Source organism: Phocoena sinus, chromosome 1 (assembly GCF_008692025.1).
Source record: "Phocoena sinus isolate mPhoSin1 chromosome 1, mPhoSin1.pri, whole genome shotgun sequence".
Classification (NCBI taxonomy): Eukaryota; Metazoa; Chordata; class Mammalia; order Artiodactyla; family Phocoenidae; genus Phocoena; species Phocoena sinus.
The window spans coordinates 12905507-12922726 of record NC_045763.1 but is presented as its reverse complement, the minus strand read 5'-3'; the positions used below and the strand labels follow the sequence as shown (position 1 = coordinate 12922726).

General features: G+C 50.6%; 1 protein-coding gene across 3 annotated transcripts in view; it reads left to right on the top strand.

Annotated features, from left to right (window-relative positions):
- LOC116740164 (protein-arginine deiminase type-2) overlaps nucleotides 1-15592 on the top strand; it is a 46118-nt gene extending 30526 nt beyond the window's left edge. For all 3 annotated transcript variants that reach the window (XM_032605501.1, XM_032605509.1, XM_032605519.1), the window contains 9 exons: nucleotides 880-983; nucleotides 1972-2083; nucleotides 2621-2728; nucleotides 4828-4979; nucleotides 6880-7024; nucleotides 7786-7879; nucleotides 9569-9654; nucleotides 11683-11811; nucleotides 12483-15592. In XM_032605501.1, the coding sequence (XP_032461392.1) occupies nucleotides 880-983; nucleotides 1972-2083; nucleotides 2621-2728; nucleotides 4828-4979; nucleotides 6880-7024; nucleotides 7786-7879; nucleotides 9569-9654; nucleotides 11683-11811; nucleotides 12483-12716 (1164 nt within the window). In that variant the 3' untranslated portion in view covers nucleotides 12717-15592. The remainder of the gene's footprint in view (nucleotides 1-879; nucleotides 984-1971; nucleotides 2084-2620; nucleotides 2729-4827; nucleotides 4980-6879; nucleotides 7025-7785; nucleotides 7880-9568; nucleotides 9655-11682; nucleotides 11812-12482) is intronic.
- The last annotated feature ends 1628 nt before the right edge of the window (nucleotides 15593-17220 follow it).

Sequence of the window (17220 nt, the reverse complement as noted above, 5' to 3'; positions counted from 1 at the left end):
GGAGGGGGTGGGGAGAGGGCTTCTCCTGCTCCCCCAGTGCCTGGAGCAACCTGGCCATCAGGGTCTCTCAGAGTGGCCCCCTCCAGCGGACACTCAAAATGCAGACCCCGGGGGACTTCCCTGGAGGTCCAGTGGTTAGGGCTCTGTGCTTCCACTGCAGGGTGCACAGGTTCGATCCCTGGTCAGGGAACTGAGATCCTGCATGCCATGCAGTGTGGCCAAAAATAAATAAATAAAAATAAATAAATAATTTTTTTAAAAGGCAGACCCATACAGGAAAGGCCACCTCCATCCTCCCCACCAAGGGCAGGGGCCCGGTTTCCTGTAGCTTTCCAAAGCCAGCCATGCAAAGGAATCATCTCATCTTCCTTCAAGTTGCAGGCAAGCTTCCCGAACCTTTCCTTAAAGAGCAATGTGGACATATCAAAATTTCCCCCAATAACATTATAACACTCACATATAGAAAAGGGCAAGGTGCCCAGAGCAAAAACAGAGGAAGGCCGGGGCTGGTTCAGCCATCATGTGAGCCAATTTCAGGAAGAGAACTTTGATGCAGCGAGGTCAGACAGTGGTTGAGAGTACGGGCTCGGCAGCCAGACTGCCCGGGCTTATATACAGGCTCTACCACTTACTAACCATGTGACCTTGGACAGCTATGTGACTTGGTTTCCCCATCTATAAAACAAGGATTATAATACTATCTACCCTCTGGGGTTATTGTAAGGCAGAAATGAAATCTCACATATACAAATAGGACCTGGCACACCGTAAGCGCTCCCTGAGGTACTACTGTTATTGGTTTCACCTACTTTGTTAGGCAGGAGTGAAAAGCACCCTGACAAGACTTTTTGATCCCCTCCTCTTCTCTCCCACGCCCAGGAGATCCCCCTGACACCCATCTTCACGGACACCGTGACGTTCCGGATTGCTCCGTGGATCATGACCCCCAACACGCTGCCTCCTTTGTCGGTGTTTGTGTGCTGGTAAGCGTTAGGCACAGCGCAGAGAGTGGCTAAAGCTGGGGCTTCAGGGGCAGATAGACCTGAGTTCAGATCATGCTCTGTTACTTACCAGCTGTGTGACCTTGAGCAACTCACTTGGCCTCTCTGTGCCTCTGCTTCTCTGAGACGCTCACATCACAGAGTCACTGTGATGATTAAGTGAGATGAAGCAGGTGAAGTATTCATCCAAGGTCCTGGCACAGAGTTTTTGTGCTCTAAAAAATAATAGCTAGCGGGCTTCCCTGGTGGCGCAGTGGTTGGGAGTCCGCCTGCCAATGCAGGGGATACGGGTTCGTGCCCCGGTCTGGGAGGATCCCACGTGCCGCGGAGCGGCTGGGCCCGTGAGCCGTGGCCGCTGGGCCTGCGCGTCCGGAGCCTGTGCTCTGCAGGGGGAGAGTCCACAACAGTGAGAGGCCCACGTACCGCAAAAAAAAAAATAATAGTAATAGCTGGCATTTCTTTCCCATATCTTCTTGGCCCATACCATGTAGTCAGGAACCTTTCTCTACAATGGATATTCAACTCATCTTATTCATCCAGCAATTCTTTAACTGAGCATCTATTATGTGCTAGACAGCTACAGCAGGGGAAAGAAGTGCCTGCAGATGATACTGGCCACACCACCTGGTCACACACCCCTGCTGTCCTGGACCCATCCTCTGCCTCCATACTAGGCATAGCTCTTCCTTGGAAATCTGGGGAGTCAGAGATGTAAGGCTTTGGGGCAGGTGAGGGTGAGAATTCCCCTCCTCGTTTTGTTTGTTCATGACTTTGGTAAACACTGCATGAGGGGATGAGTTTGCTTGGCCCTTGACTCCAGTAGCCTTTGCAAAGGTGCCTTTGAACACAGATGTGGCCTCATCTGCCCAGCACAGCCCAGAGATGCCATCTGCTGTTGCCACCTCAGTGGGCTGGCCCTCATCCCTCCTCACCCTCCCTCTTGGCCTCCCCCTCTTCCTACACTTCTCAGCATGAAGGACAATTACTTGTTCCTGAAAGAGGTGAAGAACCTGGTTGAGAAAACCAACTGTGAACTGAAGGTCTGCTTCCAATACATGAACCGGGGAGATCGCTGGATCCAGGTAAGGAACCCCAAGCTGGGAAGGATGTGGTCCAGGGCTCAGGCAAGAAGAGGTAGCTTAATGTCAATGCCCTGGCGCCCAGCTGCTCCACGTATGCAAATTCTGTCCTCAGATCACACATGCACGTGTACACAGGGACAGAAATGTACAGGGTAATTCACTGCAGCTTCTTAGGGTAGCAGAAGACTGTAAAACAACCTAAATGTCCATCCACGGGGCAAGGGGGTGACCATATGATTGGACAGCCTTTCTGTGGAGTACTATATACATCAGCTAAAAAGAAGCCAATCTATAAATAAAGAATGCACTTCCAGTTAAGGTATTACTTGCAGGAAAATGTGTACAGATGTTACCAGTTATGTTTTTTAAAATGGGGTCAGTATGAGTACAAACATGCTGGGGGTGCGCAGAGAGTATCTAAGGAGGGAAATGTAAGAAACCACTGCCATCACGTGCTTGGGAGAATTGGGGAGGCTGGCTAGTATTCGCTGGTGGCCCCCTGGGCTCGTCTGATAGCTCTTCCCGGTGTCCCCACAGGATGAAATCGAGTTTGGCTACATCGAGGCCCCCCACAAAGGCTTCCCTGTGGTTCTGGACTCCCCCAGAGATGGAAACCTGAAGGATTTCCCAGTGAAGCAGCTCCTGGTGAGATGCTGAGGACCACCTTGGGGGATGAGGGAGGGCACAATCCTGGGACTCTTACAGGACAGAGTGGTCGGGAGGCCTTGGGCACCCCTGGCAAATCAGTTTACTGCAAATTCGTCTGTTGCCTCCATCTTCTCATCTGCAAAATGCGTAAGTTGGGGTAGTAATCTCTAACATCCTTTCCTGCTCTGATAACTGATGCTTTTCCAAAACGTGGAGAGTCCTCTCATGGGAAATGAGAGCTATGGGAGACAGAGGCCTGACTCCTGACACTGCCCCACCTCCAACTTACAGCAAAATAAGTTTCAGAGAGGAAAATTATAGTTAAGCAATTGTTGAAAAGCATGGTTCCAACTTCAAAGCTCATTAAATCTGTGATTTTTTTCAGTTCATGAGTTTTTTAAAAAGCAATCTGACCCCTACCCTCGATTCTAGAGGTCATTACCACTCTCCTTTTATGCCCTCAACAACCAACTGAATGAGGACAGAACCAAAATTAGTCGTCTTTGTCCTCACCTTCCACCCTGAACAGGCAGGGGGAGGCTTGAACAGAACACAAAACAGAGACTGGGTAGATCAGGTGGCTTTGCCAAGGTCACACACAGGGCAGCCTCCTGTGAGACATCAGGGCTGCTCAGAGGCAACCCTTTGCCAGGTCCACACCTGCTTCTTGAGAACATTCACTAACCTAGTCCCTTCATCACAGGGAGATGGCACAGCCAGTGGTGTGAGCACAAAGCTCTGGAATGCCAGACAGATCTGGCCTTGAGCCCCAGTTCCACCCCTTAGCAGCAATGTGACCTTGGGCAAACACCTTAACCTCCTCAAGCCTCAGTTTGCTCATCTGTAAAATGGGGATAGAAACAGTATCCATCTCACAGGCTTATTGTGAAGATTGGAAGCATTATATAAGGCATCTGTGCTGCTCCTGATACAATGACTATTATTAGCTGCTGTTCTGGTTCTCATTCCACAGCCCTGGACACTGTCCTCGGTGAGGACTGTCCACTTCCTCTAACATGAGGGATAGTCAAACCAGCCAGCAGGCAGGAGAACCAAGGCCTCTCAGATCCTTCTCTTACTCTTTCTTCCCAGGTCACCACCTGCCTTCAGTGTTCCAGGCTGGCCTAGTACCAAGGCCCCCAGACTGCATTATTCCTGGAGGCCTGGGCCAAGCCCAACTTTGTGCTGCATGCCTGCCTGCCCATGTGAGGCTGTAAAGCCCCAGCTGCCCCAGCCTCTGGCGAGTCTCACCTTGCCATCTGGGGCTCATAGGCGAGAAAGCACTAAGCTGCAGCCATTCACCCTACTGGGCACAGCTGTCTCCTGAGCCTCTAAGCTGGGCCAGGATAAGCCACATCTTCTCACTCTTTGGTTTTTATTAGCAAGGATTTGTGTCAGACAAGCTTAGTTCCAGCCCCAGTGCAAGCTCCCAAGCAAGATCCCTACTTTTTTACCAAAAAATCATGAAAGGAAACTTAAAATTCAGGGTGCGTCACTGGGGTTATGTCATGTAACTGCAGTCTGTTGGGGCTCTGTGCTAAGAAGGATTCTGAGGCTATATCTGGGCTCCAGATATAAATATGAATAAATAGGGTTAGCTGGGAATGGGTTGGGATGGTATATATGTTACATATCTGCCATTCCTGCATGTATTGGTCAGCTTTCACTTGGTAAGACTGCAGTAACAAACAGCCCCCATATCAATAGCTGACAACAGCAAAGGTCCATTTCTTGCTCACATTAAGAGATGAGTGGGGATGTCAATAGCACAAAATGAGGACCAAACCAGAAATCACCAATATGTCTCTGTGTTTAAGAAATAGAGGCACACCCAGAGACCCAGATGTATACACACACACAGACACTCGTATATTCACATTCATTCTCGCACTCATACTGACATACTCACAAACTCAGCCTCCCCATGCCAGGGTCCTGCTCATCAGTGGGAATAAGAAGAGCATGGGTGACCCCCCTAGTAGCTAAGTGCTCACAGAGCCAGACCAAAGGTAGTGAAAAGTGGTCATCAGAGGGTGGCTGGGTTGGGGCTAAGGGCTCCTGGCCGCAAGAGACTAACAACGGTGTCTCTTGCCCAGGGCCCAGATTTTGGCTACGTGACCCGGGAGCCCCTCTTTGAGCCTGTCACCAGCCTTGATTCCTTTGGGAACCTAGAGGTCAGTCCGCCAGTGACCGTGAATGGCAAGACATACCCCCTGGGCCGGATCCTCATCGGGAGCAGCTTTCCTCTGTAAGAGAAGCCAGGGTGGGCCTGCGGGCAGTGGGGGGGGGGGGGGGGGGGGGGGGCAGGGGGAGTTATTGTTTCCCTTTAGGAGCAGACTGGGTTGCTCATACATGGAGGGATTGGCTGGGAGAATTAACCTCTCCCATGACTCTCTGACAAGATACAGACACTCTTGGAAAGAAAACCAAGTTAGCCTTTACATCTTAGTATGAATTAGGACCTAATACAAAACTAAATAAATAACTCTCTTCCCAAAATGGGAGGGAATATAATGGGATTATAAAGAAAGTGGGGAAGGGATGAAGGAGTTCAGAGAAGAAGTACCGAAAGAGGATCAGTGGGAGCACACCAACAAATCCTCGGGGGTGCCCATTCACAAAAGACACATGAGAAGACATGGCTCTGCCCCAAAGCCTGAGTCCCTGGCTCCCTGGCCTGTCAGCAACACCTTCACTCCCTCCCCAGGTCACCCACCAGTCGATGAGAAGGCAGAGTCTTCCTTAGAGCAGTTGCTGGGGAGAGAGTGAGTACTGTGGGTCCTTACTTCACAAAAGGGCTGCCAGGAACCTGCACATGTGGGACCAGCCAGGATTTGGGCACCAAGTCCCTATAAGCCACATGGGATTTCTCTATCTTCTGCAGCAGGGCCACTGACACAGACAGTGACCATTTGCTCACCCTGCCCTCCTTCTCCCTCCACTCAACAGTCACTCATCCATTCAGCAGGTATTTCCCAGGCACCAGCCAAGCACCAAGCCCTATGTCAGACATGGGGTTCTAAACATGAAGCCCAGCCCCCACCTTCCAGGAGATGGTGGAGATCACAGACATGAAAACAGAAGGGTGTGTACAGTGATAGAATGATACAGAGTCAGAGAAACCCAAGGAGGGGTCCCTAACCCCCTTAGGGGAGATCACGGGGGGTCTTCTTAGAGACAAATATCTATTGAGAGTCTTCTCTGTGCCAGGTATTGTTCTGGGCTTCAGGGAGACAGCAGTGAGCAAAAGAGACAAAGTCCCAGCTCTCAGGAAGTTTTCCATTAAGGATGGAGGCAGTATAGACAATAAACATGGAATTAAGCAAATAAATAAGATACTTCTGAGTGCTAATAGGTGCAGTGAAGAAGATAAAATAGGGTACATGATAAAGAGTGATGAGGCAGGGGCACTTTGGCTTTTGTGGTTTTGAGGAAGTGACTTTGGAATTGAGGCTCAGATGATGAGAAGGAAGCAGCCATGGGAAGATCAAAGGGAAGGAGCATTTCAGATAGAAGGAACAGAAAGGACAAAACCTTGGTAACAAGTTTAGCATGTGGCTAGAGCAAACAGAACAAGGAGAAAGGGAGGAAGATGAGGTAGGAGGGACAGGCAGGGGCCAGATCACAGAGGCATTTGTTGACCACTGTGAGGTTTGGCGGTTATAGTATAAGGGTAATGGGGAGATTGAAGACCTCAGGGAGTGTGGAAGTCAGGAAGGGCTTCCTGGAAGAGGTGTCACTTGAAATGATTGAAGTTGAGAAGTTAACAGTGAAGAGGTACATAGGCTAGGGAAGATTTTGGAATCATGCCTGTGTCCTAGCCCCCTCCAGCAGTCCATGAGGAATCCCTGAGCAGAGAAGCTGGCTTCTTACACCTACTGACACCCTCAGTGGCCAAAGAATGGGCTCTATGCTCTTCACACAGACCATGGCTACAGCTAACTCCTCCTTTTTCCCCTTGGGCTCAAACACCTTTCTGCCTGTGCCAGGGTCTCTGCAACTCAGGCTCCTTCCCATGACTTTTCTGCCAATGCTATTCTGGGTCCAGGCTAGATTCTAGAGTCTGAACTCCTCCTGCAGACCCTCTGGTGAGACAGGCACAGTGGGCAACCTTCTGAAGAACTGTCTCCTCCCCAACCCCACCCCAGGTCTGGTGGTCGGAGGATGACCAAGGTGGTGAGGGACTTCCTGCAGGCCCAGCAGGTGCAGGCACCCGTGGAGCTCTACTCGGACTGGCTGACCGTGGGCCATGTAGATGAGTTCATGACATTCGTCCCCATCCCAGGCACAAAGGTGAGCTGGCCCCTGAGACTGGAGTGAATAGGATAGTGCAGAACCCCTGTACTACCAGCTCTTGTCAACAGAGAGGGGTATCTAGAGGAAGACAACCGCAGAGAGGAAGAAGGAAGTAGGCTGAAGCTGGTTTGCACGTTGTTGCTGTGGCAGGTAAATGTTTAACCCAATAAATCCAAAATATTAGCGCCTCAGCATGTAGTCATTATAAAAATTATTCATGAGAGATTTTACATTCTTTTTTATATAAGTGTTCAGAATCAGGTGTGTATTTTACTCTTAGCACATCTCAAGTCAGACCAGCCACAAGTCAAGTGTCCAATAATCCCACAGGGCTGGTGGCCACTGTACTGGCCATAATGCTCTAGAGAGCAATGGGGTATGGGCTTGGGGCTCTGGAAAGGGGTTCTTTCATTTCCCAAGAAGTGAAAAGAAACAGCTGCAACTTCAAACCCTGGAAATTTGGTGCAAATGGCCTGGCCTCTTGGCCACTTGGAGAAGCTCTTCCTCTCTGTCCAAGGTCACCTTTGACTCTGAGCTTTGACTCGATGGCGTTGCTGAGGTGGAGGAGTTTCTATAGCAGGAAGGGTGAGAAATATTCCTCTGAAATAGAGAAAACCCTGCCAGGGGGCCTTTGCTCGGCAGAGAGTGGCTTGAGACGATATGCAGGTGGGACCCCGGGGGCTGAGAGCGGGGGCTTCTTCACGTTTCTTGGCCACCTCCTCTCTGCTGACACTGGCCCTCTGAATGGTCTCTCACAGGAATTCCGGATGCTTATGGCCAGCACCTCGGCCTGCTACAAGCTCTTCCGAGAGAAGCAGAAGGAGGGCCATGGGGAGGCCATCATGTTCAAAGGTGAGTGCCCTCAGGGCCTTGGCAGGGAGCAGGGAGCTGAGCCCCCAGAGAGACCCTTGGGAGGACAGGGCAGATGAGTGCCTTGTCCCTGAACAGCCAGCTCCACTTCCTGGACATCCGGCCCGCTCTGGGGCTGTGAGGTCACCGTGGTGGGAAGCAGCCCTGGCCTCTGTGACCCTCGCTGTGGCCAACGGGACCATCGAGCTGCCCGCTGCCCCTTATGACCACCAGCAGTGCCTAGTGCTTCTTCGGGACCTAGTGTATACTTCAAATGGCACCAGACCCCAAGGAGAGTTAAATGGTTCAAAATTGACACGCAATCTGTGTTCAAGGAGCTTGTGTTTTCGAAAGGGAGGTAGAAAAGAATATACATAATGCACTTGAGGGGTGGGAAGAAAAGTGGGAGTCGACAAACGTGACGCACAGTCAGACATCATCACTGTCAGTCCCGGAGTGAGAAATCATCTGCTTAATTTAACGTCCACATAACTGGGATAGACAGACTGGGATGAGCTTTGCTCTTAAACTAATCATGGAAAGAGACAAAGCTGATGGGGCACAGACGGTGAGCCAGGTTAGAGAGGCCATGACAATTTCCTATGTGCTCTTCCTACATTCCCTTTTGACACCTTTCAGGTTGGCGTCTCTAATCCACCTGCTCCCAAAAGTCTGCACCCCTAAGGCCGGTTGATACTTACATACATTACCACCCTCCATGTCGAAAGGCAGTGTTCCTGATAGTGACTGGTGTCTGGGATGGACAAGACCAACTTAAGACCACCGTCATTTTTTAATTCCCACCGATAGGAAATTTTTTTTAGATTGGCAGGCATGAGTCTTGACTTTCTGGAGGCTTCTTTCTCTATTAACCCCTCAAAGCTACCCATAAGGATATAGGAACTATTATCTTTGTACAAATAGGTCCAAGGGATGGTGTGGGGACAGCTCAGGTACAGGGTGCAACGGCACCGATCTCTTTGCCACTAACAACCTACAGGACTAGGAAGCACAGCGGACCAGCATCGGGCAGGGAAAAAAAGAATTAATAGCTTAGGCTCTGGAATCAGACTGCCTGGTCTGCTTACGGGCTCTGCCACTAGCTGTAAGACCTTGGACGAGTCCTGTAACTTCTCTGTGCCTCCATTTCTTCATCCTTAATGCTGGAAGCTACCTTATAGAAATGTGGGGAGGATTATTGAGTTAATCCATGTAAATATCTAGAAGACTACCTGCCACATAGCAGGCGCTCCATGAGCATTAGGTATCACTAATCAAGCCAGAAGCCACGTGGGCCATCCTGATGGAATAGGAGGCAGATGCAGGCATAGACCAGGACAAGGGCCAAGCATGAGGCAGGTCTGGAAGACAGGAAGGGTGACACCCCTTGGCATCCTGCTTCTGCCACACTCCCTCTGGTCTGCTGCTCATCCTTAGAAGCAGGCTTCTTGTGCCACCCTACCCTCTGGCCAGAGAGAGAGCAAGACAGCTGCCATCCCTTCCCTGGCCCAGGTGACATGGCCAACCCTGGGGAAAGGAGTTACCCCTGGGGTTGCCCTCCTGTGCCCCAGCCTGTCCCAACCCCTCTCCCTCATCCTAAGAGTTAGCCCAGAAGCTGGGGGCCTTGGCAAAGGGGAGCGCCCAGGCTGGACACCTAAAGCTAGACTGTCCCCTGTCCTCTGACCCCCACAGGCTTGGGCGGGATGAGCAGCAAGCGAATCACCATCAACAAGATTCTGTCCAACGAGAGCCTCGTGCAGGAGAACCAGTACTTCCAGGTGAGGGCGAGGCAGGGGCCTGTGGGAGGGACAAGGCTATGACCAATGGCACCTGTCACATCCTCGGGGCTTCCATAGGGAATGGCCAAGGGTTCAGGGCACATGACAGAGGGAAGGACCTCAATAAGCATTCGGTCCAGCCTTCCTGGTTTACGCCTCTAAAGTGGAGGCTGAATGGGGTGACAAAGCAGGTCAGTGGAGGCTAGAAGCAGATAGGAGACCTGGGAAGGAAGGTGTATCAGGCAGTACTAAAGAGCCAAGGGCTCTGTAAGGCTAGAGCCCACAGCATTTGGGGGAGACCCACACTCATTAAAATATGATGACAACTACAGACCTGCTCTCCAGAAAATTTCATGTGTAAACACAGGCCATGAATTTTTATTTGTTTTAGGGGATCAGAGATCCCTGAAGTTTTCTATCTATGGATGAATCCCACCTTTGGAGTCCCTAAATCTCAAAGATTGTATCCAGAAGTAGATACCAGTCAAAAGGGTCATATTTAGTTGAATTAGATCTCTCTTTATTTGCATGGGCATATTTATTTATTTATTTATTTACTTATTTATTTAGCTGCGTTGGGTCTTCGTTGCTGCGTGCGGGCTTTCTCTAGCTGCGGCGAGCAGGGGCTACTCTTCGTTGTGGTGCGTGGGCTTCTCACTGCGGTGGCTTCTCTCGTTGCAGAGCACGGGCTCTAGGTGCACGGGCTTCAGTAGCTGTGGCACTCAGGCTCAGTAGTTGTGGCGCACGGGCTTAGTTGCTCCGTGGCATGGGGGATCTTCCCGGACCAGGGCTCGAACCCATGTCCCCTGAATTGGTAGGTGGATTCTCAACCACTGTGCCACCGAGGAAGCCCTGCATGGGCACATTTAGAGTATCAAGTTTAAATTTAAAAACTCAAACTGGTTTTTTTAAATGGCTGAATTGACTCATGTGAGTAGGAAGCCCAGCAGTGGGATGGATTTCAGGCACAGGTTGATCAGGGCTCCAGCTCCATTTCTCTGCACTTCTTGGGCTCTGCAGGTGCCCTCATGACAGGAGGATAGCTGCAACAGTTCAAGGTCTCACATCCATCCAGCACACCATCCACAAAGAGGGAGGTCTGTGCCCCCAACAATTAAACAAAAGCTTTGCATTTCACTCTGACTGTGCCAACCTGAACCAATTATTGTAGCCAGGGGAATTCCATATGCTGATTCCCTTAATCCTGGTTTATTGCCCATCCTTGAACCAATCACTGGAGCAAAGAGGCAGGGGCAAGGGTCCACTAATTAGCTGTCACCAGGAGGGGAGGATGTAGTCAACCCAACCCAATAACGGGCTGCTACATTTCAGGGGGAGGGGTGGAGTGGAGGCTGTAGAAGCAACTGCAGAGTTTCCCACAGTTCACATAATGCCTCACTGGCTGTTTGAAAGTTGACTTTATTGTAACTCCCCTCCGTGGACATTTTTTGGCATTGAGTAGATCTGAGGTCAAACCATGGCCCCTCGTTTTGGCAGTTGGACCTTGGGCAACTCACTAAGGACTCTACATTTTGGGTAGAGTCTCTAATAAGGGGCTAATAATAGTGTCTACCTCATGAGGTTGAGGCTTAAATAAGTAATGTATGTAAAGCACTTAGAACAGTACACTTAGGGTTCTTGTACATATTGGTTTTAATTATTATTAATCAAAATCATTGTCACTGTTATTCTCACCACACGGGACAGCCTAAGGATTCAATGAGATGCTGCATAGCAAGAGCTTAGCACAGGGTCTGGCTTGTAGTAGGTGGTGCTCAGTAAATGAGCCCTCACTAGTGTTACTTCTGTGATTTTCTAGTATTATTTCTGTAATCTTCTCTCTCGTTCTCTTTATTACTACCATTACTGGTGGGAGGGGCACCAGAGAGGTCGGCACGTGCTGGAGTGCCGGGGTGAGGTTGACACTCTCCCTGGAGTGCCGGGTGCCCTGCAGGCAGGGGTGAGGTTGACAAAGGTGGCAGGGGTGTCCCCTCACTCGCCTGCCCTCCCTTCTTCCCCATCGCCCAGCGCTGCCTGGACTGGAACCGCGACATCCTCAAGAAGGAGCTGGGGCTGACGGAGCAGGATATCATCGACCTGCCTGCCCTCTTCAAGATGGACGAGGACCGCCAGGCCAGAGCCTTCTTCCCAAACATGGTGAGGCGCTCTGGACCCCAAACCTCATCCAGGCCAGTCAGGGGCAGCCAGATCGAGAGGGACCCCTCGGCTGAGGCTGTCCAATCAGGAGGCCCGGGTCCCAGTCCCGGCTGAGTTGCTGTGTGGCCTCCCACCCACCCCAGGCACTCGCCCTCTCTGGGCCTCATTCCCTTCTGGGGTGATATCCTTATTCTAGCTGCCCCCTGGGGTCCTGGGCGATCCTTTAACAGATTGGAGAGTGTCTTGTAAATTAAAAAGGTCTTTATAGACAGGAGGGATTCTTGTTATCATAGAGCAGAGTCTTCTATGTGATAGAAGGAGGTTAGAACACACATACACACACACATAGCTACATATATACACACATGTACACACATGAAAACACACATACACGCATGCATGCAATGCACACGCTGATGCGTACATATATAGCCGCATGCACATGCACGGACATACACATAATACAGGAGCGGGTTGCCTCGTTTTCCACTCAGCTCTGCCATGTATGAGTTGCTTAGCCCCCCCGAGCCTCAGTTTCCTCATCTGTAAAATGGGGATAATCACAATCCTACTTCATAGGGTTGTTGGGAGGGTTCAGTGAGCTTAGAACAGGGCGGGGCATAGTAGGTGCTCACTAAACGGAGCTGTGGCCCCCCGCTTCCTTGTTGCAGGTGAACATGATTGTGCTCAGCAAGGACCTGGGCATCCCCAAGCCATTTGGGCCCCAGGTTGAGGAGGTGTGCTGCCTGGAGACACATGTGCGCTCCCTGCTGGAGCCCCTGGGCCTCTGCTGCACCTTCGTGGATGACATCTCCGCCTACCACAAATTTCTGGGGGAGGTGCACTGCGGCACCAACGTACGCAGGAAGCCCTTCACCTTCAAGTGGTGGCACATGGTACCCTGACCTGCAGGGGGCTGTTGTGTGCCTGTCACAGCCCATCAACAACCAGTGTTGAGGCTGGACCAACCCTTGTGGTTTTTATTATGATTGTAAAATGCGCTTCAGCAATAACTATGAGGAAACTTGGGGGGAAACGTTTATTACTTTTCTTTTTTTTTTTACTTATAGGACCTGGAAATAACTGGCACACCTGGGGCCACACAGTGAGGTCATGGGGAGAGAGAGAGAGAACCCACGGAACTGGGGTTCTGCTTTTACGGAAGTTGAGGGTGAGGGCCTAGGATTTCGAGGGCTCACTCTTTATTGGTGAATTTAAAGCATAAGAGTGGGAATTTAAAGCGAGGAAAGAGGAAAAAGGCAGGTGGCCCAAATGGTCAGTTATCAAAAGCAATCAAGATCTCTAAAAGAGAGGAGCCTCAGTGTGGGGAGGCAGCCTGGCTCTTCATCTAGTTGTGTGGCTGACAACGTGTTTACTCAAGATCGCCATGTTTGAAGTGGATATTAGCAATCAAAGCTGAGTCAGGCACTCGTATTAGAAGAAGGAGAAAATCTGACTGTCAGGGTTCACACTACAGGGGCCTGGGCACCTCCCTCCTTCCTTGAGTTCTCCAGACTCTTCACACCCCCAGAGAATCCCCCTGCCTGACGTGGACTGGAGGCCGCGACCTCCAGACGCGGGGAGGGGATTTGAGATATCTGTGCCTTGCCTTCCCTCAGAAGGGCCTCAGGGTCCACGAAGTCACCCCCTGAGCCTCCATGCTGTCCTTCCCGAAAATAGCTGGACATTTGGCCAGTGTCTGTATAGCCCTGACGTGAAAAACAAAACAAAACAGAAACCGCTTTACCCAAACCCTTCCCCAAAGAATCTTTAGTCTCTTGTCCAAAACTGAATGAGGGGAGAAGGGAAGGAGGTTCTGGGATGACCAGTTGTCCCTGTAGCCATGCCTTGTGGGTCAAGGTAGATGGTATGGAAAGGGATTCTGGAACCCCAGATGTACCTTGAACTGTCATCATCCTTTGAAATTCACCTCCCTTGGCCACCTGGACACCCCCAATTATTCGTTCCTTAACAGCCTCGGTCAAATCCCCTTGGCTTTCCCTCTGCCATGCAGACACCGTTGGCTAGCCTCCTTAGACTTAGACTCCCTGAGGGTCCAGTAATTGAGCTTACAACCTTCCCTGGAAGTGGATTTTATCAGAGCAGCCTTCCCTGTTTACAAGATTCTTATGCTTCTTCTTTCTCATGGACCCAGGCTCTCCCAGATGCTTGGGGGCTGCTCCCCACACCAGCATCCTTGTGGCCTGAGAGTTCACTGTATCAAGATGCTCCAGGGTGAGCCATATCCATCTTCTCTTGCTGGGTCCTTGATTCTCTTGCCAGTTCCTAACCTCCCTCTTCTCACAGCCTCCACTTCCTATTCCAATGCCGTCTCTCAAGACAGCTAGACAAGGACTTCTTCCCCACCAGCCAGGCTCAGACCTTCCCCCAGGACACAATGAAAGACCTGCCTCTCCTCTCCAGACCTCAGATCCAACACATAAAGACCCTGTCCTAACCTCCAGCCTGAACAGCCAGTTCTGGGCCAGCTGCTGGCCTTAGAGACGGATTGATTATCCCATTGAAGTTTCTCAGTGCATTTGCTGAAGACCCTCTCATTTGGACATAATCAGATTCATTCTCTGGCTCCAACTGAAAAGACTCAGTTTCAGCTAAAAAATATTCCTTTAAGGGCAGCTGATTCAGGAGAAGAAGTGAATTATAATTCTACTTTGAGGGTTAGAGAGGAACTGATATATAACCAATGAAAATGTTGTAAATTTGTATTCTTAGAGAATGGGATTTTCTTCTTGGATTATTCACTCATTCAGCAAACGTATATTGTATGCCTCCTTAAGTGCCAGGCGCAGTGGTGGGCCCCGAGGACACAGTGCTTAGTAGCAAACTGCATCTGGCCCCTGCCTCATGGAGCCGGTCAGTTCCCAACCTGAGATGCCCACACTTAAACGGCCAGCATTTGCCCTTTCAGGGATGTGCTCTTTAGAAATACCAATTCGCTATATTCAGGAAATGTACAGGACACAGAGCTTCCAGCAAGTCACTATCTCAGTGAAATGAGGGGGTTGGGTCTTCTTTAAACAGGCCTCCTTCCCATCCAGCTGGGCCAGTACCACCTAACAGATCAGACCCCAGAGCCTTCAGAAACTGTTGTACCCCCCTTTGGGGACAGTGGCTCCTGCCTTTGGGGGCCAAAGCCCCAGATCTCTCCAACCCCAGAGCTGAAGACACCAAGTGCCTATTTGTGGATGTTTATCTGGAGACTTAGACTTTGGGGTGTGTGGGGGGTGTGTGTGTGTGTGTGTGTGTGTGTGTGTGTGTGTGTGCGTGTGTTTGGTTAATATGGGTTTTGGGGCTTTCTTTCATTTTTTTCTAGTCTGCCTTAAAGGGAAGTGAGTGCTTCCCAGGTGGAGACAGTGTGTGTTTCTAGATTTTTCTAAGGCTCTCCCCATCAATAAGTCAGTAACTTCTGATGATTCTGGAGCCCCGAGGACTCACTCATTCCCATCTTGCTTGCCCACTCATGTGACTACCCTTGGCACGGACATCTCCCCCAGTCCCCCCGGGCTCATCAGTCTTCCCCACCCACCACTTTCTATAAATGTAGACCTAGAATACACTTCTGTGTTGCAAAACTCAGCTAAGTTCCTGTTTCAATCTTTATTTTGAAATACTTTGTATAAGAGAGCAGGAGGTATCATGAAGATGGCAACAAGTGGGGCACAGTTTCAGCTTTTTCTGGACGAGAGGCCATGCTGGAGATCAAAAGACGTTTGGGGAAGAACCTGAATAAACAGCAAGAAAATAAATGGTCAGATGGGAAGTCATGTGGCTGTTGGTGTGATGTTCATGGTTGCTTCACGGCCACGGCCTGGAAGGAGGCAGGCCATACGCGGGCCCTCTCCTGGTCCTCCAGCCCCTGCCCCTCTGCACACAGGGTCAGGGCTCTCAGCAAGGGTACCTCAAGGGTTTGGACTCCCACATGCATTCAGTAGGTGTGTATTAAATGGCCACCAGCCAAGGTCAAGACCAACACCCACAGTAAAGTCTGACAGTGTTTCTGGTGGGGCTCCCCAAAAGCAGACCCCGAGGTGAGCATTTGGGAACAAGTGACTTATTAAGGAAGAGCCTCCAGGAGAAACCAGGAAGGGAGTGGAGGGAGCAGGGCCAGGAACGGGAAGAAGCCAAGAGTGTGATTTCAGATGTAGCCTCAGCCTGGTCACAGGAGAGCTCTAGAGCATAAGTGGCAGCTCAGTTGTTCCATCTGGAGGCCGAGTTTCGTGTACCTACACGAGTCGGTCATTAGCTATGGGGACTTTGGCTCTCTGAACAGGCAAGGGGGGCACCCGTAGCCTATGGGCAATCATGCAGCTGTAGTTTTGTTTTGTTTTGTTTTTTGCCACACCGTGTGGCTTGCAGGATCTTAGTTCCCTGATCAAAGATTGAACCCGCGCCCTTGGCAGCAGTGATAGCGCAGAGTCCTAACCACTGGACCACCAGGGAATTCTCCACAGCTGTAGTTTTTAGCAGCAGAGTCACAAGAGCTGGGGAATGGGCCAGAAAAGGATCTGGACAGAGCACTGACTGTGTCCACTGCTCTGAGTAATATCATGTTCTCGTAATATGGAATTGTTGCACGTGGGTATTTATGATTTGACCCATGGTATAAAATCCATACAACATAGCCACGATCTAACAGGGTCTTTGTGAACAAACCCCCGAGGCTCTAAAATAGAACCACCTAATTGGTTGCTACACCTAGAAGCCACTTCCAAGCACTTTGGAATGCACCTGGGGGGTTCTTACCCCTCAGCCCCATCTTGGGTTTCTTGACAGATGTTCTGACGCAGCCATTTACAAAGGCCACTGCAAAATGAAAATCACTAGTTCGCTTATTCCTGGACTTAGCCCATGGGTCCAGCCCTCTGAGGTCATTCTTCCCTTTTATACCCAACTAATGTGGCCCAAGCCAATCTTCTATGGGGTTTTCCTGATGCACCTATTTCTGAGACTCCCCAAGGGATGCTGGTGTGTTAAACCCATCCTGCTGGTGTTTTCACATCTTGGCCACTCACTCATCTCAGGATTGCTGAAAGTCACCCTGAGACGTCTAGAACAGCACCTTCCAATAGAAATACAATGCAAGGGGCTTCCCTGGTGGCACAGTGGTTAAGAATCTGCCCGCCAATGCAGGGGACACGGGTTCAAGCCCTGGTCCAGGAAGATGCCACATGCCACGGAGCAACAAAGCCCGTGAGCCACAACCACTGAGCCTGCGCGCTAGAGCCCGCAAGCCGCAACTACTGAGCCCGTGTGCCACAACTACTGAAGCCCATGCGCCTAGAGCCCATGCTCCGCAATAAGAGAAGCCACCAGAATGAGAAGCCAGCGCACCGCAATGAAGAGTAGTCCCGGCTTGCCGCAACTAGAGAAAGCCCGCGCGCAGCAATG